At 38.1% G+C, this 25,684-nt stretch overlaps 1 protein-coding gene across 1 annotated transcript in view; it reads left to right on the top strand.

The window, feature by feature from the left end:
• The window catches only part of MATN2 (matrilin 2), a gene marked incomplete at its 3' end in the record, with an annotated part of 56,504 nt that overhangs the window by 5,726 nt on the left and 25,094 nt on the right, over positions 1-25,684 (top strand). The window contains 3 exon segments of the mRNA XM_010191902.1: positions 12,166-12,735; positions 17,086-17,208; positions 21,727-21,849. Coding sequence (XP_010190204.1) covers positions 12,166-12,735; positions 17,086-17,208; positions 21,727-21,849 — 816 coding nt within the window.

Raw genomic sequence — 25,684 nt, 5'->3', positions numbered from 1 at the left:
GCAGCCTCTTCTGAATATTTCAGCAAATACCCTAGAGCAAGCTTATTACTTTAAGAAATAAACTACCTGTCTTTCTAGAAAATGAATGCAACAGCAAGGTGTTATGTGGAGAAAGTAAATGGTGTCACGTTTCTCAGCTTGCCTTCTTTCCCTGCGATTTTTAAAATTGTTATTATAGCCTCTTTTTCTTACTTTAAACAGTGGAAACTGTATCAAAAGAATTAATACTTGATATAAATAAAAATGTATAGATTAAATTAGTTGTTCTTTCAAAAGTCAAGAGATTTGTGGTCCCTGCATTTGGAAAATTCTGGATCCTTATTCTGTTTGGTGTATGCAGGATGCAGACAATTCTGGCAGCTCTGGCTGAAAGAACCTTTTCAAGACATTAAATGATGCAAGAAACTTGGGACGTTCTCTGGTCCAGCCTGTAAAAGTACGTGGCAGTTTGGAGTCAGACTCCTGGGCCTTGCGTTCTGTTACAATAAATTAGGTCACCTGCTTCAAATTCAGCAGCGCATATAAACAGTGGCATGGCTAAAACGTGCCTCTCTGTAAAGAACAGAATGTGTGAAATGCGTGCCACTCTGCTGGAAAGCTGTACTGTTCCTTAAATGACATGAGAAAGAGCGGGGCCAAACCATGATCTCAGTGACATGAAGTCTATTGACTTCATAACATCACAGCAATTTAACAGGGATTAGAAGCTGACCCATTCTATATGAAATGTATATTATAAATAGTGGTGGCGATGACAATTGCTGCTGTTATGGAAGGACTTGGTTGGCAGGCAAAAGTGAGCAATGCAGCTGCAGAGAACCAAGAGATAGATACCTGGAAAAGTAATAAAAGTTCAGGTTGGATTTTTGTTTAGCTGAAGGTCTTTATGTTTTTAGGACTGAAATGAAGGATTATGCTATGTAAATATTAGTAGTGTTAAAAGAATTTTATTACTTTTTTCTTCCTTTTACTAATTTGTAAAATGAAAGTGTACTGCTGTGCTAGCTCCTTACTGGGAAAATACCAGTAGTGTCCATGCACAGAAGGAGAAATCCTTGCTCCAGGAAACTGGCAATGTAAACAAGCAAAATGGAATGGAGGAAAAATCTTGTGGGATTGTTTGCATAGAGATAAAAGTACTTTGGGATCCAGCTTTAGGAGGATTTAATTTTTTACCAGCCATGCTCTAATACTTCATAGATTTCTTAATTGCCTTGTCAGCGCAATAGCCTATACCTTTTAACAAAGGTTTCGGAAGGAATGAGCTATGTCTTTTCTATGTTGTTCTTATCTCCAGTCTTTCTGCCAAACCTCAATGTGTGATGTTCTAATTTGGCAAATCTTTGCATCACTTATTGTTGTTTAAAATTATTATTGCTATAGCTAATAATTTCCATTAAAGATCTGCAATCTTTTGTGCAAGAATCAATGGGACATAAAGTTTTTGGAACTCCCTCTATGTGGCCCTTGAAAACCAAACTGCTTTGCAGGTTTTTCTTTCTTTAAACACCGAATCAAGCTTCACATAATTTAAAACTTGACAACTGTGCCAGTTTAATTAAATTTATTAACATTTTCTTAAATCTTTCTTGGAGCATATTCATTGTAGAACATGTGTATTTGTTTTAGAGACAGAAAATATACAGGTATTTCTTGTAATAACAGAATTTGTGTTAGATTGCTGGAAAATATTGTTTTAATGTAGGTGTATTTATGTTTTAAAGGATCATTTCCATAGTCCTGCAAGATATTGTGAAAAAAACAGAAAGAAATAGGGTGGTCCATTTTTCTTTCTTGTAGCAGAGTGTAGTTGTTTCTGCCCTTACCCGACATATGAAATAAATTTTGCCCTCTCTTTCTCTCATCAGTAATTTGATCCTGAATATTGGATCTTTGGCCTTATACTAATTCCTTAAAGGAAATTAATCTTTTGTTTTAGAATCTTCTCTTTTAAAGGCCTTAACAAAGCTCTGAAGAGTTTTTACTTAGCTCTCTGACAAAATCATCGATCCTGCTGAGCGCAGCTGCTCCATTAGATTACACACAGATCCCTGAAAGCACAGTTTGCCAGCTTATCATTGCTTTTGGGATCCTTGAGAAAAACAGTAATGGAATTATATTTCCTACATGGTTTTAAAGATAAAATTATGTCTGCTACATTAGCTAATTCCCTTTGGATATGACTGAAAGGGACTTTGTGCCTAAACAGACTGATGAAGAGCTGTGGTGGTTTCCATACTGTGATTTCAGGGCCATGGCCAGAGGTCCACAGCACCTTTCAGCAGTTTCCATGTTCAGAAGTGACCCGTACCCCGTCCTTGTAAGACACAGCTTTTTTGGTGTTTGATGTGGGGTTTTTTTGTGGAGCGGATTTGGAACTTATGTCCTACTGCCTTTTAATCACTTATTATAAAACAAAGCAGAGCAAAATTTCAACACTGGAAAAAACACAAAGGTTGGGGTTTTTTGTTGTTTGTTTTTGTTGTGTTTTTTTTTTTCTTCTCAGTGAACTCTGGCCTTGTAAAGTAGGCACATGTTTCATGTCACATAGGCATATTTCTTTGGAGAGCTCTGAAGTGGATGCATAGGAATAATTGAATGAGCTGTAGAATAATATTCTGAGCAGTAACATTACTTCTGTTCCGCAGGAACATAAATCATGCACCTACCTGGTTTTGAAAATAACTATTTATGTGAGGAGAAAAGCTAATTTAGTGGGCATTTCTTTAGATACTACATGATACCAGAAGAAAGAAACTACAAGAGGTTAACTGATACTGCGCAAAATTGAAACGAAGAGGGGAAAGGAGGCCAAGAAGGAAATGTACTTGGCTCCTGTTCAGTAGAAACTGCTGCTAAATGCAAACATCCCTGTCTGTGTTAAATTATATTTTGCAACAAAATATGTAGTGATTTATCTCTTGATTGTATAGATATGATTCCACTGATAATATGAAGGGACATAATATGAAGTGCATAGAGCGCTCACTAAATTTATGAATCACTCGCCAGAGTCAGTTAAAATTATTCCAAGCATTCTTATATCCCACTCAGTTCTTAAACTTGTGCATATGTGGGGCTCAAGAACATTATCAGATTAACAATTCTTGGTTAAATTTTAGCCACAAATCAGAGGGGAAAATATGTGACAAAAGTGAGTCTGGTCCGTGATGCTTCTGTGGAATGCAAATAAGATTTCTGTTTAGTTTTAGTTGAATTCATTGTACATTTATACACTACAAGCTGGCCAGAGATCTCTAAATATTGCTAATGTGGACTGCTGAAACACCATGGGACAATAACTGCTGTAAGAAACTCATTCACGGCCTCAGCATATATGTATGTGTGTATGTTATTTCTTCACATAAATACAACTCTGCCAAATTTTTTTCGTTCTCAAACATGTTAAGCAGACTCACTGAAACGGAAGTGTGCATTTGCAAGTGAAGAATTGAGTCATGATAACTACATCATGTGTTTGACATAATATGCTGGTATAGTATTTGGGAGATCAAAACTATTCCAGGCAATAGATAAAGGTAGGAAGATGATGTAAATCACGGCTTTTGAATTATGACATATTTAGTTAAAATATAAGCAAAATCTTAACCAAAATTTTATAATGATACAAAGTAATCAAATATGTATCCATTTAGACTCTCTCTAATCAAAACATAAAATTGCCATACAAAGATGTGTTATTTTTGGAAAGAGAGGAGCAAAAAGCATTTTACAGTCTGTGAAATGACCTGTTTTCTTCTTCTAATGTGTTCAGGTACCTCTTAAATCACTGTGCCTCAAGGCATTATTAGCAATTGCATGCTTTGCTTCTCAGTAGTGATTGTCTCAATAGCTGAGAGGTCTCCATGGACTTTACACCAAGTCTTGAAACTCCATTCATTGTAATTTCTCAGCTGTCGGCCTCTACCCTGCAGTAGCTGTTGTCCATTATCTACGTGGCTGAGGTCTAAAGCAGTAGCAGGAAGGTTGCGTTTCCTCAGACCTCCCTACTCTTTCAGGTTTTCGGGGTTTGTTTGCAGTGGGAGACCCTCTCTGTGCAGCTCTGAGGCTTGGTAGCCTGGCTTGTGCAGAGGCTGTGCCTCACCAGCCCCTAACAGGGGTCCTGGAGTCTCAGGACGTGAGACCTGAAGGGTGATGGCATCCCCGACCAAGCAGTTGTTCCCTGCAGAAGCTGTTATCCTTTAAGCAGGCCCAACTACTGAGCCATGAGGGCAAGCTTGGACCATGACAGACCCCAGGGATTTGTGTTCTATTCTGAGCATGCTCATCTGCAGCCAATTATCATGGAGATCAGAAAGTCTGGATTTTGGTCTGTGTTAGCCATTTTTAACCACATAACAACATTATGCTTGCCAACTATTGTATTTAGTATTCATTATTAATTTTCAAGTCATGTGTCAAAATAGCATTCACTTTTAAGCTGTTTAAAGGGCAGTTAAGTAATTAATGTTATATGGGATATAATTCTATTTCTAGCAGCACAAGAAATTTTCTTGTATTTCTTTAATGTTTAAGTATTTCCTCTAACAAGGCCTTTCCTTTTCCCTCCTTCCTGTCTTTTATCTTTGTTTTGTTTTCTTTTATCTTTTTATCCTTTTTATCTTTCCCTTTTTCCTTTTTTTTGTAAAGTGATTTGTAAGTTTCCACAAGGAGAAAAGAGTATCTGCTGCTACAGAAAAAACCCAAGTCATTTACTAAACTGCAAATGCTCTTTGTATTTCTGAAATTGTTTGTTACAACCCCCACAAATTACTGTGAAATATCATTTCTGTTTGCAAAAGAGTTTGCCTTGACAATAATTCACTGAGTAAAATGACAAATTCTTTTTTTATGTGTAGATTCTCAAAGAGCTCAAAGCCTCCTCTGTCTGCTTTGTCTTAAAGGAAGATCAGGCTTGGCTTCACTGAGCGTACTTTAGCTCAATAATTGAAAAAGAACACATGTGCAAAATCAACTTGGAAAATCCTGGAAACAGCATTTGCAGAACCTAAGGAACAGCTCATTTTGTAGGCATGAGTGGATAATCAAACACTTGTGAATTAAGAGGGACATGCTCTTTAAGTTGCTTTGGAAGCTGGAAGAGACCATCTACTTATTTAAGAACTGCTGAAGTGGTAGGACTAATGGTTCGCCAGTGGGCATGCATTTTGGAGAGGCAAGGCAAAATGGTATAAGGCACTATGCTGTGGTGCTGTTTCTGAAACTATTCTGGAAAAGAGTCTAATACTTAGACTGTTACTGATGGATAGAAATATGTGGTTTCAGGTCAGCTGATCAGTGAGTAATGTTGAGGTTGCTAACAGCTTTCCCCGTAAACAAAGACATGGGTGGCTTTAAAAAAAAGGATGGATAGGAGTTTTTAAAACACTAAGCTAATGTCCTGAAAGGAGAACAGCACAAACTCATTAAGGTCACATTTTTTTCACTAGGTCTTCTCTACTATTAACAGCAATTTACTTTTTCTCTCCGTTCCTTCAGCAGTAATTTCTGTGTCCTTCCAACAGTGCCCCAGGCAGCTCAGCCAAGATAGGAGTTTCAGATCTTCAAGTGAAAAGATGCGAAGATCATCTTCTCCCATGCAACCACCTTTTTTTGTATGTGTTGGTTGTGATTTGCTATTTTACAGATGTGTGCAGGGACAGAGTCACAGGCAGAGTAAGTGCCTCCAGGCTGCCTCCGGGACCTGAATCCAAAGTAGTGTTAACTGTGTGTACTATGAGGCTTCTCCATTATGGCTCAGAAAATGAATTCCTCTCCTCTCATGTGAGCTGTGCTCAGCTGAGAGCACATAACATTTATTTCTGTTAGGAAGTGGTGGGTAGATATTGATGCTGCTGGGACTGGCATGAGGATATCAGGATGCTTCATCCAGGTGTTCCCTGAGAGAGCAACCCACTCCCTAGTCCTCCTGACCATGACAAAAGGTTTGACCCCAGCAGTTTCCTTCTCAGAACAGCTAAAATATGCAAAGGAACTAAGAAACAGGGAGATTATCCCTATACTCTACTTTAGCTTCATGCCAGAAACAGCACCAGTCTCAGTAAAGAAATGAAGACTAGGAGTCAGTTTTGTGACTCTGGAATTAGAGAGACTTTATATTAATAATGACGGTGTTATTTTGGAAATGATAACAAGAAGAGAATATAAATAGTGGGGTGAAATGAGACCAAGGTAATGGACCCTTCCACAGTGACTGATAATGAAGCATTTGCGTGTAGAAGGAAAGGAAAGTCTGTGGACAAGAGCCCACTACTGTACGGTTCTCCCAGAAATTTTGGAAGTTGAGAAAAGATTTTGTAAGAGACAATAAAGAAATGTCTGGAGGCTGTGTTGGATTTAGAGAGTGTTCCCAGATGAAGAAATTTGTAAGGAGGAATGGGTGAGCTGCCAAACTCCTAATGAATCTTTGGGTTAGAACCAGAGGCCTGTGAGTTTGGGGAGAGGCTCAGAGCAAGGATGGGGCCAGGGAGTACAGGGGCTCATCTTGGACCCCAGGTCTGTACAAGAGCAGGTTAAGAGGTGGAGTCACCTGCAGGACAGAGTGCAGCACGTGTGCATGCCAGGAAAGGGGTACGGAGCAGTTTCCAAAGTTTACTTCAGGAACGAGGTATGATTATATCTGAAATGTACCATACCATCCTTTGCCCTTCTTTAAATTAAAATGAGAAAAAAAGAAAGGAGTGGAGGTTAACTTACACAAAAAGTCTTACTAGAGCCAAGAAGTCTGCGGAATTACTGCTATTCTGTGTTTACTCTTGGCAACAACCACCAAATGTGTTTTCTGAACAAGAACAACGTTACATTAACTGCTATGTACTTTGTGCTTCGTCTTTGTAAATGAAGCTACTGCAGTTTCCTAGAAGGTGTGTGTAGGTAATACATAGATGAGTCTTTCTTCCCATTAGAGCATTTTGCTTTTGGTATATTTATGAAATAACTGCAAATTTGAATATTCTTTACTTTGATGATTGTATGGCAAGAAGATTAAACCTTGATGAACTGAGAATCTTCTGGAAGTACCTGAGAACCTGTCAAACCCAATTTTTCTGGCTTTGCTAGGGAAAACCAGAATTCTGGACTTCAAGAACAAATGTTTGACACCCAGCAAGTTCATGCACTTTAAGACAAACTTGGTAGGAGTTATACCAAGATTTATAAAGAAAGAAGTTGTAAAGAAGTAAGGTTGAGGGCTAGAGAAAAAAAAATAAAACGGCCAAGAAAGAAGAGAAATTTAGGAAGATGTTTTGTAATGTGCTAGCTGGGACAATAGATTTCTGCTCTTTTATTTAATTCTGAAAGACTTTTGTTCTGTTACTCAAAGATAAAATCTAAAAATAAATCTGGTGTTATTGCTGGCAATGTCACAGGACATGTAATTTTGTGTATATATGTTACTGTGGAGTGAGCTAAGAAACACAATATATTGAGTCTTAAAATTGCCATTAATGCATTACCTGCTCAGGCAATAATTTTTCTGTGATCTCATTTTCTTGTAAGTGATCTCATCCTTCCTTTTTGCTTCAATTGTGTTACTCTATAACAAAAATCTTCATGGTAACAGTATTTACTTGTTACAAATTACTGATTGAATGTCTCGACTTTGCTGTAGTATTTACCAAATCCTTTGCTTTGCATACAGCAATAGCTTTAACATTTATCTATTCTCATGTATTAGGATAAAGACCTACATAATCAAATAAGTAATGTCCAGATTAAAAATAAGTATTAAGGAGTCATAAAGACATAGGACAACAATAGGAAATAACTCATTTTTAAACAATCAGTCTTTTCAAGGGAGCTGGCTTGCAAAAACTTTTGAAATATCACCATAAAGGGTGAGTGTCACGAGGATGGAGCCAGGCTCTTCTCAGTGACAAACAATGATAAGACAAGAGGTAATGGGCACAAGCTGGAACACAGGAGGTTCCACTTAAATTTGAGAAGAAACTTCTTCTCAGTGAGGGTAACAGAGCACTGGAACAGGCTGCCCAGAGAGGTTGTGGAGTCTCCTTCTCTGGAGACATTCAAAACCCGCCTGGACGCCTTCCTGTGCAACCTCATCTAGGTGTTCCTGCTCCAGCAGGGGGATTGGACTAGATGATCTTTTGAGGTCCCTTCCAATCCCTAACGTTCTGTGATTCTGTGATTCTGTGATATAAAACTTGTGTCCTTTGAATGTGTTCAGTTTGAATATCCCAAAATGGAAATGTTTGAGGAAATTAAACAGTGCCAGGGGACATTCTGGGCACTGAGACTCCTCCGTTATTGTTGCTGTTAAATTGGTGGAACTGTCTCTGGCCCTTAGTGATTAGCACTCGCCAGAAATCGCTGTGCGTGGTTCAGAGGCTACAGGGGGACAGGGATTATTCCCAGCAGGCAGCTTGCATACAGCCACTGTTTTAGTGGGAAGGTGAGTTTAATACTGTGGCTGCAGGCCAGCTGGCCCCCGAGCTTAGCTTGTATCTTAGGCTGCTCTCTGGCACTGAGACCAGCAGTATAAAACAACTGCTTCTGTACTACTGAATACCCGGAGCTTACAGAGCGGCTGCATCCACATTGCGTATTAGGATGGGTCCCTGACTTATGCTACTCTTCATGTCATGCTTGAGGATTGTGTGAGAAAATGTTCATTGTCCTAGGACAAACAATACCAGGGACTAATATAATGATTTCACAGCCTAAAAGAGTGAATTCCAATGTCCAGGAAAACTCCCTGGCACTGCTTCAGTTACATTAAGGCAATGTAACATTAGTTAGAAATAAGCTTAGAGGGTACAAACGCACTCTCGGAGACCCTGGATGGGTGAGCAAAGTCAAGGCAGTGTGAGCTTCATCAAAGCCAAAGTAGGGATTCAGGACTGAGCATAATCAGCTTTGAGAAAGGAGCAGAAGGAAACCTGCAGGGATCAGAGGAAATAGTTTAATAGAACATTTAGCTTTAGAGGAAATGAAGATGCTCAGTGTGAAGTATTTTTTTAAGTTTTGATTTATGTATCTCTCACTAATTGGATCCCAGCTGGATTCTTCCCAGGGAGTACTGAAATTTCCTTGCATTGTTAATTTTTTGAAGGTGACATCACTGTCACTTACAGACAAACTGGATATTGAATGAAGGAGGAGAACATAGTTACTATGACTTGACCTTCCTTTCCCTTACCTTATCTGTTCTTGTCCTGCATGCCCTGTCTGTGCCATGCCTTTTGATAACACAACTAATGCTGAGGGTTTTTTTAACTTTTGTGTTGGCAATACAAAACCTCTGCTGACTTAGAAGCAGGTTTATGGATGAGTAGCTCTTTTCAATGAATGTGTCACTTTTCGTAAGAAGAATGAAAGGGTATGAGGTATGTTTGCCAAAGTTGTGAGAAAGTTCCCTGTTTAAAATGAGAGCTGATAAGAGTTATAGTAAGGTTATAGTTTACAGGGCAAGTGCAAAAGCATGCAACTGCTAAAAAGGTATCACTGAGAGTTTATCTGAGGGGACGAGTGTTCAGATCTGTTAGCCATTACTGATTACCACTCCTCAAAATACCTCCGAGCTGGAGTTTTGCTTAATAAAAGTGCTAAGTTTTATTTTTCATGGAGACCATCTCAGCTAAATCAACTTTAATAATTACAAGACTATTAAAAATTCCCACCAAGTCAGGAGATAAAGATTTTAAATACATCTTAATTTGGAAGTGTTTGGTATTTCTGTAGATATAATTTTGCTAATGAAAGTAGTTTTGAAACATACTGTATTGCATTCAGACCGATAAGTTTTTCTTAAGTAATTTAGCACAATGGGGTGTTTTTCTGGTAGTATTATCTGCTAATGCAGTCCAGGTTTTTTCCCACCAAGATTAATGCCTGTGTTCAAAATACATAGTTCTCTTCAGACTGGGGTCCAAATCTATATTCAAAGGATTCAGCACCATGGCTCTAGTTTTGACTTGTTTTAAGGGAAATAAAATAGCAGTCATTTCACCCTCCTCTGTCCTTCCCCTGGTATACACACACTTATTCTTAGCCTTCTTTTCCTGTAATTATCTTTCTTTTACCTTACTCTGTTCCCGCAAATCATATCTTAGTGCTATCTTTGTATTACAACTTTGCTGGAATGTTTCATGTTATATTAGTAAAATAATTAATAATTAGATATGCTTCTAGGATAGTAACACGGAAAATAGTTAATATGTCAGGATATCTGTATGCCATTAGAACTGGAATCTTGTTTCTGCCTAATTTGGCTTGCATTCAGCATCCGCTGATTCTGGAAGAATAAGCAACCCAAGCATATTCCTACGTTTATGAATAAAGCCATACTGTAGACTGCTCATGAATAAATCCATGCTGTCATTTTTATTGTCATCAGAGAGCATTTTTATTCTATGCCCACAAATGTTCTTGGTAATCTGTGAAAGAGGCCTCTGAGTTACCAAGTGAAAACAGGCATCTTTCTCACCCCTTCCCTTGGCAGAAGTACATGGCCAGCATTCATCAGCAGTCACAAGTGAACCCGTGTAAAGGCTTGCCTACAGACAGATGTTTTTCCAATTGAGTCTTTGATTGGCCCACTTGTACTCGTGCAGTATGACATGACCTTCAATTATACAGTCACATACTCCTTTTCCACCGAGCATTTGCCTCATTCAGTGCACAAGATGGATGAGAGTGCACTGGGAACTGAATTGAGTTGGGAAGTAGGGGAGGAAAATAAGGACACCACTGCCATTTGATGAGCGTTCTTGCCACCTGTAATCTTTCAAGTCAGGCAGACAAATGGGGAACTAGCTACCTCACAGTTTTATTCATAGCCACAGGAATTTAAGAACATAAGCAGACAAACTAATTGAAGCCATGGGTCTGTTTAACCCAGTGTCCTGCCTCTGACAGCAGTCAAAAGTAGATAATGTAAAAAAGTTTAAGTGGTTAATATAAAAAAGTTTAAGCTGTCACCAGCATCCCATTAAGCCCTTTAAAATCCTTTTAATCTTTTGCCGTATGCTGCCTTCTGTGGCGAGGCTGGTGGCTCACCTCCCCTGCTTGCCTTAAGCCTGCCATGTGCTGGCTTTCTGCGAATGGTCAGTCCATTCATCACACAACTCATGCATATGTCTCATATTCATTCAAAAAAGATGGATCCTGAGGAGAAGCCAGAGGATGTACCCAGAGTCCCAGAAAGCATGCCCGGAAGGCAGCCAGCCTTCACTTCTGCTGTTATCCATGACAGCTTGGCCTGCTTGCCTGTGCAATTGTCAAATATAGTCATACCCAGTGGTATTTCTGCTTCAGTGACTCTTGGAAAAAAAGACTGTTGACGGCTGAGACAGAAGATTTCAGGAAGTGTATGAGTGGTCTTTTGGCCAAGTTGAGTGCCACTGTAGACAAGAGGATTTTCTCTCTGATGCAGCCACAGAATTTCTGTGTGATGCTGAGCTGGTCCAATAGACAAGACTTTTCCCAGATGGCCATTAATTATGCGTTTGAAATCATGGGGTTTGATTTGCAGAAGTGCTGAGCAGTCACAGCTGCAGTTGATGTGATTGAGAGCTGTATTTTGTACATGCAAAGTGCTGCTTAATGTCAAGTTCCCTGAAAGACCTATCATTTCACGTCTCATATCTGTCACTGGATTTAACAAATGCTTTTGCCCTGAATTTCTTTGTGTTGTTTCCCTGTTTGGGAAGGAGGACTGATAACCACCCTGTCTCATTGGAGTGTTAGATTTCTAAATGCTCGGGCTCTGCCACGAAAAGCATCATAGTGGACTCCACTCAAGTAGTAACTATGTAATTCAGAGAGGGTTTCCATCCTCTGTGGCGTATGAGGTCAAAATCTCAACAACAATGACAAAACAGTATGACACAAGTATCTACCCATTCCACTGTCATTAGGCATTCTGGGCACTGACCTCACAAAATAATAATAATAAATATATATATATGTATATACACTGATCATGTAACAGGAAGCTTTTGTTATTTACCAGAGGAAAAATTTATATTGCCCAAGTAGCCTTAGTTCTGGCATCTCCTATTTTTCCTGTATTTTCCCAGCACTTGACAGGAAATTTGTTTAGACAGCATGTTTGAAACATCAGGTCAACCTGAACCCATTCACATTTTGAAATTCTTGTATTTTTGTTTGCCTTTTGCCTTCCAGAAAATACTTGCAACAGCAAACGTCTGGACCTCGTCTTCATCATTGACAGCTCTCGCAGTGTACGTCCTTATGACTTTGAGAAAGTGAAGGAGTTCATTTTAACCATCTTGCAGTTTCTGGACATCAGTCCTGATGCCACTCGAGTAGGTCTGATCCAGTACGGCAGCACAGTCAAGCAGGAGTTCTCCCTGAAGACGTTCAGGAGGAAGCAGGATATTGAAAGAGCAGTGAAGAGGATGATGCACCTGGCGACCGGCACCATGACTGGACTGGCTATTCAGTATGCAGTGAACATTGCGTTTTCAGAGTCAGAAGGAGCTCGACCTCTGAAGCAGAATGTGCCCCGAATTATCATGATAGTGACAGATGGGAGACCTCAGGATCCAGTGGCAGAGATTGCTGCTAAAGCTCGGAACTCGGGTATCCTGATTTTTGCCATTGGAGTGGGAAGAGTAGATATGAACACGCTGAAGTCCATTGGGAGTGAACCGCATGAAGAGCATGTGTTTCTGGTTGCTAATTTTAGTCAGATTGAAACACTGACCTCTGCCTTCCAGACTAAACTTTGTGGTAAGATTTTTATTTGGAGATTTGAATGCGTAGATGAAAGTCAAACACAGAAAAAAACAAATGCATTATCATTAAATTTTTGTTGTTTTACATGGAACCTTATCTGTTAGAACATTTACATTGAAAAAAGGGAGACTAGTGCTATAAAATGTGGTCTGATTCCTAGTGGTCATAAGCAGTGAGGCAGACACGCATATCATGATTTTCCTGTTTGTTCCATAATAGCAATAAATTTACAACCCTCTGCTATTTGAATTTTATGTAAGTTGTTTCATCTATTGATTTTAAATGTGGTACTTAAACATAAAACTGATAAACCGTCTTGGTTATTTAAAAGATTCTTTGGAGCTCATGGATTTATCTTCCAAAGCTTAATTCTATGCAAACAATTATCTCTGTGCATGCCTTGTGACTGGAAGTGAAACACAGAGACATGGTATTGTTTTTATGCAATCCATTTTAAAAACAGAAAGTTCGGAAAAGCCATTACAGAGATATCATACAATAAAGTAAATAATATTTTAACAGATATTAATTTATGACAGATACATTGATACCATCTGTGATTCCCCGATAAGAAATCACCTTTTTCAAATACCATGGCAAATATTATTCATTTTATTCCAATCTGTGTACTTAATAGAATTTTCTTTTTTAGTTTTTCCTGAGATAAATATAAAAGATCTTCATGCAGATTTGGTATTAAACTGAGGCAATGCTTTTGCCAGAAAAGAACTGGGGCTTATTGTCAGCATAGTCTGGAGAATTTTCCTTACTTGGTCTTTTCAAAAATCGTTTGAAAGAGCAGCAAGGCTCCAGCTGAACTGCGTCAGCACAAACACCATCACAGACATTCATCAGTTAATAGATTTTTCCTGTTTCTTCCTTGCGTTATTATTAGCTGAGGTACTAAGATACATTTAAAAAACAAGAAAAAGTAAACTAAACATGGATTGAGAGCTTAAATGAAATCAACAGCAAATGCTTCAAAACTTCATCTGATTGGATTTTTTAAATTGCATTTTAGAAACAAATCCAGTACAAATACCACTTACTCTTTTTTTTTTCTGACTAGTGTCCAGTAAATGTTTTATAGCTCACTTTTAATCCAAATACACATGATCCTCAATAAAACCATCTCCCCTGCAGATGGAGGAGTATGGAGGTGACAAGGATTGGTCCTGCCTCCTTTTCTCAGGGAATGGCTCCATAACATTTACTGTGCCAGGAATGGAAGGTGAGATCCAAAGCCACACTTAGAAACCCAGACCCATGTGCAACAGAGAATTTACACTGTTAGATTCTTATGGGTTTCAACTTAAGGGGCAAAATTGTGGATAGGATCCTTAATGTTTTATTGAGTCTGGACTGTGAAGCAGTTTTCTGCTTGCTGTATTTCGGGAGTCTGATCTAAGCATCTCATAGCCTCTGCTCTTTAGAGCATCTACATTCTTCCCAGGAAATGCAATTAGGGTTTTTTTTAAAGTCCTTCCCAGTGTGAATTCAGAGGCAATATCATTGTAGCCAAGTTGAACGTGTGAACACCTTGTTTCTTTGCTGGAGCAGTTCAAGGCACCCCCCTGGTCAAGTCTCCTGGCACGCAGTCTGCTGAGCATCGTGCTGTGGGGAAAGACCTTGGCACCTGAGCTCTCCTTGTGTCTGGGTTGCCTTACGGCCGTGGAATGTGCCTTCACAGTTCCTGTGAAGATAAGAGAAGGACCTGGCCAAGTGATGAAGCTCTGTGGGAAAAATGAAATGTAAGCCGAGTTAACCACTGTTTACCCATGTAGAGCAGAGATTACCCAGTGCCTCACAGCTTTATTCTCAGAAGTATCCATATAAGCTGGCTGTGCTCCAGCCCCTTCTACAGTTGCTGCCTCTGGCTGCTAATAATTTGAGGGTGTCAGAAATAGTAGTTAAACCCAGGGGATCCCAGGGATCTCTTTTTATTACCAGTCAGCAAGGTAAAAGAGAAGCAAACATCATCCTGGGAAATCAGAGGCATGAGGAGTGAGACAAGTTGAAAACTCAGAAGAGAAACAGAAGTGGGAATAGAATCCAGGAAAAGAGGTGGAGATTGAATAGAAGAAGAGTGAGAAAGACAGAAGTTGGGATGCAGCAGTCAGGAGCAAATAATCTTTATTATTTTCCTGTAAAGTAGGTAGTGGTGTCACTCCCATTTTACACTGGAGGAACAGAGGCACGGAAACAGGGTTAAGGCTATGAAGATCACCCACTAACTTTAAATATTTGACTCAATGCAACCACTGGTCTGATTTTCTGGGGCATTTGGCATTTTTAGACTAATATAATGTACCAGTCACAGCCCTCAGCCTTCACTTGCAGCTGAAAGAGCTCTGCATTCTTGCACCTCTAGATTCAGGTGTCCCTAGCTGAACACATACAGTGTGAACATTGATGCTTGCTTGAACATACTGATATTACTGGCTTGCCCAAAATCAAATAAGGACCCTCTGACATAGACAGAGATAAAATCTAATTCACAAGGCTTATTGCTCACACTGATCACATTCAAATCCCTTAACTATGATATCAGCCTTTCTATTACTTCAGTCCCTGGCAGTGCCCACTAAACACCTCCTGCCAAAAATGAGGTCGCAGAAATCATAGACAGCAGCCTCCTTCACCACAGAAATCTGACTGATTTCCACAGTACCACTGATGCTTTGAAATGGGTGCAACAGAGACACTTCGGGAAAAAAATTATGTAATAGTATTTCAGAAGATTGGTAACAGACAGTAACAATATATTTCCAGAAGGGACTGAGTTACTGGGACACTTAGCATTGAATGCTTCTTTTTTATTTCTTTTTTTTTTTTTCTTTTTTTTTAGTATTCTGTTCTTTTGATATGGGAGGACTGGCTGTTTTTGGAGTAATGTTCTATAAATTCATGTTCTATAGCATTAGTATCAGCTAAGATTTTCTGATACTTAAACTACTGAAACTTTTCATTTGTCATATTCGAGAGTGCTTCTTTGGTCATAACAAGCTATACCTGATGTTGAAAGGTAGTGAAATGTAGCCAGGAGGGAACTTCAGTTTAGAAAGCATCAGAGGTCATAAACTTCATTTGCTGAATGATGGAAAGATGAAAAGACAAGAAGTCCAAGCAGGTCTATAAATAAAAGTACTTGTGAAGTTTCATTATGGCAGAAAATTATGAAATCCAAAAGCTGATTAAGAGATTTGGGAATTGTGGTGGTTTGTATATTAGTAATAAATGTATAACTCTGGTAACCAAAGACCGGATACATAGTCTGTATCATAAAACCACATTTTTTTCCACAAGTACCACACATACCACATGTTAAGTTATTTATCAGGTTTCTGTTGTGGCTGCGAGAAGCAGATTACTGTTAATATCCATTCCATAAATTTTGAGCTTTGCCAACCTAGCACAATAAGGAGCACATCAATCCCTAATTGTTGTTGAGTAAAATAGATTATTTTCCACACAACACTCTCCAAGAAATAATTCACCTATATATTACAGAAATTACATACAAGCAGTGCTCCAGTAGAAAGAAAACATCAGGGAGATTTCTTAACTCCCAACTACTGATCTGGAGAAAAATAGTTCAGCACTGAATTTGACAGAATGGGCCCACTATTCTTTTTCTTTCTTACTGTCTCAGTCTGTTGCATTTTACTACTTGCTATTAAAGAGATAAAATACAAAGAGATTAAAAAGAGACTCAGAAAGACTTCTACTCTGGAGTGTAGCTCAGCTCAGCTCCCCTTTATTGAATCTTGGAGATACATGACCTCAGTGTCATCAGGTATTGCTTGTGTGTTTCTCAACATTAATAACTAAGCAAGCAAGATTCTTCATCAAGTTTTCTAGTCATTCTTCTTTAATATTTTGCTGAGTGGTGATTTTCTTTTTTTTTTTAAAAAGTAGATGTTCTCTAGAATATTTTGTACTTAAATTCCACTTATTTTCTAAATTTGAACATGGTAGGTTTGTTTCATTGTCTTCATGGGACCACCATGTAATTAGTGCTTCCCGATACTCTATTGTATATTTTTATTTTGTTTATATCTCCATTCCACATGTAATTTTATGTCCAAAAACAGGCCAACATGCCACCGGTGTCAACCAGACAGAAAATATCTAAATTCCTACTTTTTTTAGGAATAAATACATAGTACTGTTCATTAAGGATTTTTTTTCAGTCTTATAGGCTTAAGCATTTTTGTCTTTACTGTCAACACTTATTTTGGAATTTCTAAATCACTTCAGTAAAATTTTCTACACCATTTTTTTTTGTTATGACCACAATAAATAAGACCAGCAGTCAATAACCTTTTACTTTTTTTCTTTCAGTACCCCATATGTGCAGCACAGTTGAGCATCGCTGTGATCACTTCTGCATAAACACTCCTGGCTCCTACGTATGCAGATGTAAACAGGGATACATCCTGAATGCTGACGAGAAGACTTGCAGCAGTATGTTATCTTTCTTCACTTTTCTCTTTCATGCTCCCAAGAAGTGCATAACATCACATAGCCTTTTTGTTTGGCTTATAAAGAAGGACTGAGTATATAACTAATGGTAATCATCAGGAGGAGTCTGAAAAGGTGAAGTTGTGAATCTGATCCTTGTTTTGTGTAAATGAAGTTCTTATAAACCTTTCTGAAATACATCAAGGTAATTTTTATACACAGCTCTTCAGAGGTACGCTGTAACAACATAAAATTGAATTTGAATTTTATTGGTGAAATGAGTTCAGTGAAGCAACAATCAAAGAAAACTGTGTTATCACCTTGTGTGAAGTGAATCTGACTACTTTAGTAAGTTGCCTAGATGGCAGCCAGTACTAAATAGTACAGAAGGATCCAATAAACCCCATACTAGAGAACTGTGAAATAACTCGCCATTCTGAAAAGCTCTTCCTAACTGCTGCTTGAAGTATCAGGGTTTGCAACAGTGGAAAGAATAGTCTCAAAAGTCTTGCTTATGTTTACGTTTCCTTCTTTAAAAGGTTGACTTTTTCAGTTTTAAGTAATTTGCTTTATAGTTTACAGTAACAAAACTATTACACTTTAATTGTGATCTTTGTAAGCAGCATTTATCCATTTTAACTTGCTTCCTAGTAATTAGCAGCAGACTACATTAGATGGGTATGCCAAATTTATTTATGCATTCACCATTACTTTAAAGAAATGATGTAATTCTATTTTTAACTACTTATGGAAAATGTACTTCCTAAAAATGCAGTTTCTTATCTGATGACAGTGCATGGATTCAAGTGAAATTTGCCAAACTGATTTTAGCCATAAGAAAAATTTTGGAAAATGTCTTTACAAAAAGCAAGAGGAGACAGTCATGGTGAGAGCATAGGATATACCCCTTACAATTGATAATTTTGAATTAAGGTGAAGGATGAAGGATGAAATTCTATCCTTGTGTTTGAACTTGCATGTTCCACATCGCAGGAGAGTGCCATAAAACAATCAGGTCGTTTGGGATTAGAGGGTTCTTGGTCCCTTGTGCTTAGTGTTGTATTTTATATCAAATACTTAGTGACCACTGAAACAGCAAGAGTGTTTCAGTATCTGAGGCGACTGCAGCTTGGGGATTGAGTCCTTACATGTGCAGTGGGACACATGGTTTCAGTCAGTAAATAGGAATGGGGACAGAAGGATGTCAGCACTGGAGTGATTGGGGCATTCTCGCTGCTGCATGAAAGTGTCTTCAAACCATCTGGACTACACCAGGAAATTGCTTTAGAACTGTTCACCTCCCTCCCCAGCGATGGGATGAGTTGCTTTTAGTAATCTCTGTTTTCTAGTCCTCACCAGCATCCTTCACCGAATGTAGATGATTGCATATGGATGTGTGTGAATTATAGGGACTTTTGTGTTAAATGAAACTGCTTTAACATTTTATTTGTGTTTTTGTTTCCTCAAGAAGATGCAAAAAAATCAATCCAATCTGGAATATTTCCTAATTATTACTTGGTTTAACAGATGAGCCAAGACAAGAATAGTGACAAGAACAATTTTTTCACACAGCCTATTTTCTTTGCTTCTGCATACTTGGTATATAGCTTTTCAGAAAGAGGGTGGTCAGAATCCCAAATGATGGCTCTAACTATGTAATCACATTTCAGTAATATTCTCTAACCTGTTCTTTTCATTATGACCCTCTTAAAATGCTTAATTTAAAACTTTTCTACCCTTAAAACCTTTCTTTTAAACCCTCCTCATGCTATTATTTTTTTAAAAGATTCTTTCAAAGAATTATTTTGCTTTCAATTTTCTGGAAATTATTTGAAAATCAAAATTTCTCTTTTTTATTCAATTTCCTCTCACACATTTTCCCCATCCTCACTCCTAACATCAATTTTGACAACTGATTTTTTTTTTTGTGAATCAATTTTTTTTTTTTAGGTATGACTCAGTCTTTTATTATTTTTCCCCACTTACCTGTCACACATGATTTGCTTGACTGTGTACTTGCTTTGATCATCAGTCAGATGATTGTAGATTGCAGTTTGCTAAATATGAAAGGGAAATGAGTAATTCAGTGTGTTTGTAGCCTACTTCTAATGGACTTTTTTCTACATTACCAAGTATAAACTAATTTTAGCAATTAGCACCAGAGATCTAATATTGAGAGCCATCAAACTGGCCTTAAATGTGCTAATATGGTGCAAATCATTGGTGAAGGAGGGAGATGATATGGTATCAGTCTAGACAAGGTCAGACCATTATGTCTAAAACATCCCCAGAGAAGTAACAGAATTCATGAGGAAAGGAGACCAAGCCAGGACAACCTGGACAGGTTATTTCTGGAGGTAAGGGGAAGCATGGTGACAGAAGAACCCACAGTCTGTGACCAGTTTAGTTACCTTCATTGGCTGCTGATTGTCCACAAGTGCACAGAAACCACATGTTCCTCATTTGACCTCTAAGTAAAATAAATCTTCATCATGTTTATGTTTAGTGCAATACATGATCAACATAAACCAGATGTATTTATCTAAGGTTTGGATGCATTTGCCAGCTCTTTCATGAACAGTTTCCTTTAATATATATTTTTACACTGTCTAAATTAAACAATGCAGAAAAGACGAATGGTATCTGCCTAATGTTATACTCTCTTTTCATTCTTCTGCACCTAAAATTATACTCTTTTTTCATTCTTCTGTTACCTTTTTTTTATATTGGGAAAGTACACCATATCAGTATTCAGTTCTTAGAAGCCTTTAACCAAATGACTTCAATCAGCAATGAATTTACAACTTTGTTTCAGGCTGGAAAAGGGTATATTTCTCTTTTGAATAGATGATAGTTTTGTTCCTTGATACGTTTCATTTTAACATTATGTCTAAAAAAAATAGAACTAATTAGAACCCTTGCATTGACGGAAAAAAAACCTGCCATATTTGTGATTTGTTACTTTCCATGTGGAAAAACTAAAAAAGCAACTTAGTTATCTGCCAGAAGAAAACTAGAGGAATAAAGTTCTTTTGTTTAACTTGAAATGTTCTTACATTTGTTTTATTAAAATGGTTTTGCATGCATGCAAAGGATGCTTCTTTCACATACTCTGATCTAACTTTCTAGAGAAGAGTGGCTGTGTCAATTAATGGCTATTCTTTACTCATTACATTGTATTTGTTTGTTTAACTGAATCTCTTCCATTCTTCTTTAGAGATGTTAAAATGTTACATTAATACACAAAATAGTACAAAAGAGGAAAGGTAGCTGAAACAAGCTGGAAAATTATCTATTTGTGAGTGTTTATACTGAAACAAGAGAGTTAAACGACTGTTAATGCTCTTCACCATGCCACTTGATATGAAGCAGACAGCTATAAAAGAAAATTGGTATTTGCTTGGCTAGTTTCCTCAAACATGTTCCAAAAGCCTTTTTTGTAGCTATAAATTATCTTTATGTGTTTATCTATGTGTTTAGCTGTCTTTTGGGCCTGATCCTGAGGAACACAAAATACTCTGCTTTCCAGGAACTTCATTGGAGAAACTTGGGGTTCTCAGAAAGCTTTAGTCTATTGAAAAGAAAGCCCAATGTGCATCATTTGAACAGGTGCCGAACTGACCTCATTTGTCATAATAATTTTTTCTAATGAGATCTTTTCCTTGGGAAGGGTAACTTGCTATGGTATTTTGCACAAAACTGAAAAATCATAAAACTCAGAAATGAAGTATCCCCAACTCTTTTAATGTAGCATTTGCCTTTTCTTTCCCTTTCCAACCTTGTCATTATTTATCTGAGAGGGTTATGTAAAAAAACCTCCAAAAACTAAAAACAAAAACCCCCCATTTTAAAAAATGCGAAACAAAAGAAAAAATACGGAATGCCCTTCAAACTTTGTAGACAAACATACAGTCACATACAGTCAGGCAACTCTACTAGACAGCATTGGCCCTTCAATAGTCATTGCCTTCAGCTGAAAGAATGAGATCCTCAGCTTTGAGTGATTGTTCCCACTGCCATAAGAGTTTCGCTGTTTGACAGAACATTGGCAGGATCTATGTTAAAATGAGCTCATCTCTAAAGAGCTGTTTGTAGCTTCCTGAAATTTATTTTTGAGCTATAGTCTACCCGTGCAGTATAGAAGGACAGAGAATTTCATATTTCCAATACCTGAAGGGTGCCTATAAGAAACATGGGGAAGAGCTGCTCTCTAGGGCATGTAGCGATAGGATGAGGGGTAACGGTTTTAAACTAGAAAAGAGTAGATTTAGGTTGGATATTAGGAAATAGTTCTTCAACATGAGGGTGATAGATAACTGGAACAGGTTGCCCAGAGAGGTGGTGGAGGCCCCATCCCTGGAGATTCAAGGTCAGGCTTGATGGGGTCCTGAGCAACCTGGTCTAGTAATATTGTCCCTGCTTACTGCAGGGGGGTTGGACTGGATGATCTTTAAAGGTTGCTTCCAACCCAATACATTCTATGATTCTATGATTCTGTATTAATGCAATTCTGTTTTATAGCTCAGGACCTTTGTGCTGTGGAGAAACATTCCTGTGAGCAGATTTGTGTGAACACACCTGGGTCTTACGTGTGTCAGTGTTATGAAGGGTATGAGCTTGATGCAAATGGAAAGAATTGTGTCGGTGAGTATGAGTTTAGCAATTCACAGTTATCTCTTGACACAAATCAAAGTAAACTAATATCCAGTTCAGCCATAGACAGTGATGGGAATTTCTCTTCTCCTATGTGAGTGATAGAAAAGGAAGAATACATATTGGCATGTTTGTAGGCCTTTACTGATAATGAATGGTAACTTGGGAAAATTGTTCCAAATAATTTCACCAGAAAGTAACATTGCTGTTCTGAAACAACACAGATCCATGTAGGTGGCCAGCAATGTATTGGCATGATACATGTGACCATTAAAAAAAACAAAGCAAGCCAGACAAACTTCCTCTTCAGACAGAAGCTATACATGGAAAAACTTGCAAGTGGCCAATTTCTTGCTTTTTCTTACTTGATTTTATGCTCATGCCAGGAGAGATTTCAAACTCTTTTTGGGAAGATGACTTTAAGGAAAATTTAGCCCCCCTTAAGAACCCATACACTATGTGTCTTTAATTTTTGCTATGGGCAGTAAAGAAGAAAACATCAGCTCTAAGAATTACAACTCAAAAGAATGAGTGTGGAAATACAGTATAGTAATTTTTTAACGCAAAACATACTTCCCTCTCTATTACCATTCAAGTAGCTCACTCTTCTTCCACATTTATACACAGCAAACAATTTTAGCATTATCTTTTTCACTGTCCTATTAGCCTTCTTGTAAACCTTTTATCCCTTGCTATATTTTGGGAGAATATTGTCTTCTTGTATCCACCAGAAAAAAACCCTAGTGAGTCCTTAAAAAAATCACCTTATTTGTTAGGTATTCTCTTCATGCAAGCACTTAAATGTATGCTTAATTTCAAATACATGCTGAAATCTCATGGAAGTGAATCCAAGTGAATCTTTGGCCCCAAATCTGCCACAGGCCACTTCAGTACTTTTGGCCAGTATTAGCCTTACTTATAGCTTCATGATCTCAGTATAAGAGTGTTTAAAATTCTCAGCATAATTTATCCTCAGCATAATTTGGCTACTACCATTTTAAGAACCTGCTTTCTGAAGTTGAATTGTTTTGAAAATGCAGCTAATAATATCTATTAGGCATGAAGGCCTGTTAGAAGTTCTGGCCCAAATTTCTACATCTAACACTCCACAGAAGTTCATCCAATAACCTTTGCTAATCCTCACAATCTTTACCTGTGTTAGGATAAAGCACATGAATGCTTCAATATATATTAATTATGTTTTACCCATGCAGAACTTAGCCTCTCTGTGTTTCTTGAACAGGAAAAGGCTGGCTGGGTAATATCCAGTTTTCATGCTAATTTGTCGGCAAATCCTATTAGCTCTCAGTCTCTAGAATTTGACTTTTCAGATTTGAACAACTGGAGGTTTTTGAGGAATATGTTACTACCAAGAATGTACAGCCTCTGCAGATGTCATCACCAATGAATAATCATCCTTGCTGGAAAATGTTGTAAAGGAGACTGTGTATGGTAGTGAATCAGTAGTGATAACTCTTAAGCTAGTTAAGCATTCCTTTCACTGAAGTATTTATTATTAAATGAGCAGGATCAGAAGAAAGATCTTAATTTACACATATACCAGAGACCACCAAATACAACAATTTTGCAAAAAGCAGTGTCTTCATGAAGGTTACACTCTCCTCTTCATCCAGAGAATAAAGAGAGAATTTCAGTAGAACATACACGTCGCAGTTCTCTCAAAGAGTCAAAGGTTTCTCTCTAAGGTATCTGAGACTTCTAAAATCTTAAATGAGAAAGTACAGAAACTTAGTTCACAGGCAGGTTTATTAAGTTCTTTTCCTCCTTTCTGATGGGCTAATTTCTCTGGTTAAGGATCAAAGGCAATACCAATTGCTTTATTGACATGTCAGCCAGTTACCTGAGTGGCAGTAATTAAATAAAATCTCAGAACCAGCAGCTCACAATGTATCCATTCAAAGTGACCACTAAATTGTAACCACTCAGAGTGTTTGCAACACACACTTTATGTACAAATTTGGAGACTAATCAGTATTTGAAACTGTCTGCTCAGGGATAAGTATGGCTGGCAGAGCACTATCATTGCCTTTTAAAACAGCTTTTCATGTTAACTGCCCTCCTTTCACATGAACAAAATCCCATTCAGGTTTGGTGGTAATAAGCCATTCTTTCTCCATTATGCTGCTGGACACTCAGCCTGTCTACCTTCTCGGTGCTGCTGGACATGCTGTCCTCTCCTTCCTGGCGCTGGTGCCAGACTGTCTCTGTATTGCTGCAGCTGTTGGGCTTGGGACCTCTCCTCCTGGCACTGCTTTGGCTGCTGGCACCTCTCTGCTGTCCTGGCATTGCCAGATTTTTCTGGCTGTTTTCTAGGTTCTTATGAGTCTTCCATGAGTCTGCTCTACTCTTCGCACACATTCTTTTTAATCCTACTTGTGCCTCTACTTACTCCATCACCTTTTCTTCCTACGCTTTCCTTCTACTCTTCTCTTTAATTTATTTTGTTCTCCTTAGTCTGAATAACCTATATAAACATCATAAGTGTAAGCCAACAATACAAGAGAAAGATGACCCATGCTGTCCACAGTTCAGAGAGGGCAGTGTAAACACCCAGAGTGGTAACTGGAAGTAAACGATAGCTCTCATGACTTACCATCTGATTCCAAGCAAGAAAAACAGGGTGCACAAACGTGGAGAGATGACAACTAAATTAATTGCTTGCTCACTGAAAATTTCATGAATTCATCCTTTAGAAAAGTTTCTTCTTGAAATAGCATGGGCTAACTTTAAAACAGTGAGATCTCAAAGTGTTCACATTCTAGTGTATATCTCATGACTCAATACAGGAATATGAAAGTAATAAAACTTTTAAAAATTAGGAAAATATTATTCTGCTTTGCTCTTATACCAATTATGTGTATTTTTTGCATACCAACTAAAGGAATACAGTACTTCCATATAAGAAATACAGATTTATTATTTTTCTCAGTTGTTTCAGGAAGATTTAATGCCATGGACAACTTACCTACTTGCTTACTGGAATGCTGTTGGCAAGTTTCCTTTCTAAGCAAGCACCACCAAAATTAAACATGAAGCTAAAAGTGAAATGAATTTGTAGGTCAATTACTAGTGCCAGTCTGCAGGGCTAGGCCTGGTTGGAATTAGGGCACTTTATAAAAAAAAAATACTGAAAAAAAGGAATAAAACTTATCTCCAAAACCAACTGTCAAGAGAATGTTCTCACTTCTTAACTGCTATGTTAGTAGAAAGGCATTATTTAAATTGATATCCTCATTATTCCTACAGGCCAACAGACCTACTTCTGTGAGTAAGAGGTCCCTAGAAGGCTATAAATGGAAAAAAGCAAGCCTGAAAAATTAGTTATTTATTTCATTGTTTTTTTTTCCTTTCTGTTCACAGTACATTAGCAGCTGCATAGCCATAAGAAGGCATAGCTCCTCCCTCAAGAGACTGTCATCTGAAAGTACTTAGGATCACAGTTGCTCAGATGTTGAAAATAAAGCATTCTAAGACCTGTTCAGTTGTCTCTCAAACAAAAAAGCTGGTGACAGGGCTGGAAGGATGTCCTGTGAGGAGTGGCTAAGGACTTTGGGCTTGTCTGGTTTAGAGAAAAGGAGGCTGAGGGGCCACCTCATTGCTCTCTACAGCTTCCTGAGGAGGGGACGTGGAGAGGGAGGTGGTGGTCTCTTCTCCATGGTATCCAGGGGTAGGACACAAGAGAATGGTTCAAAGTTGTGCCAGAGAGGTTTAGGCTGGACATTAGGAAACATTTCTTTATGGAGAAGAGTGATCAAACACTTGGAACAGGCTTCCTGGAGAGGTGGTCAGTGCCCCGTGCCCCAAG

Source organism: Mesitornis unicolor, unplaced genomic scaffold (assembly GCF_000695765.1).
Source record: "Mesitornis unicolor isolate BGI_N332 unplaced genomic scaffold, ASM69576v1 scaffold19089, whole genome shotgun sequence".
NCBI lineage: Eukaryota > Metazoa > Chordata > Aves > Mesitornithiformes > Mesitornithidae > Mesitornis > Mesitornis unicolor.
The sequence above is the reverse complement of the archived record's forward strand: the minus strand, read 5'-3'. Positions and strand labels throughout refer to the sequence as shown.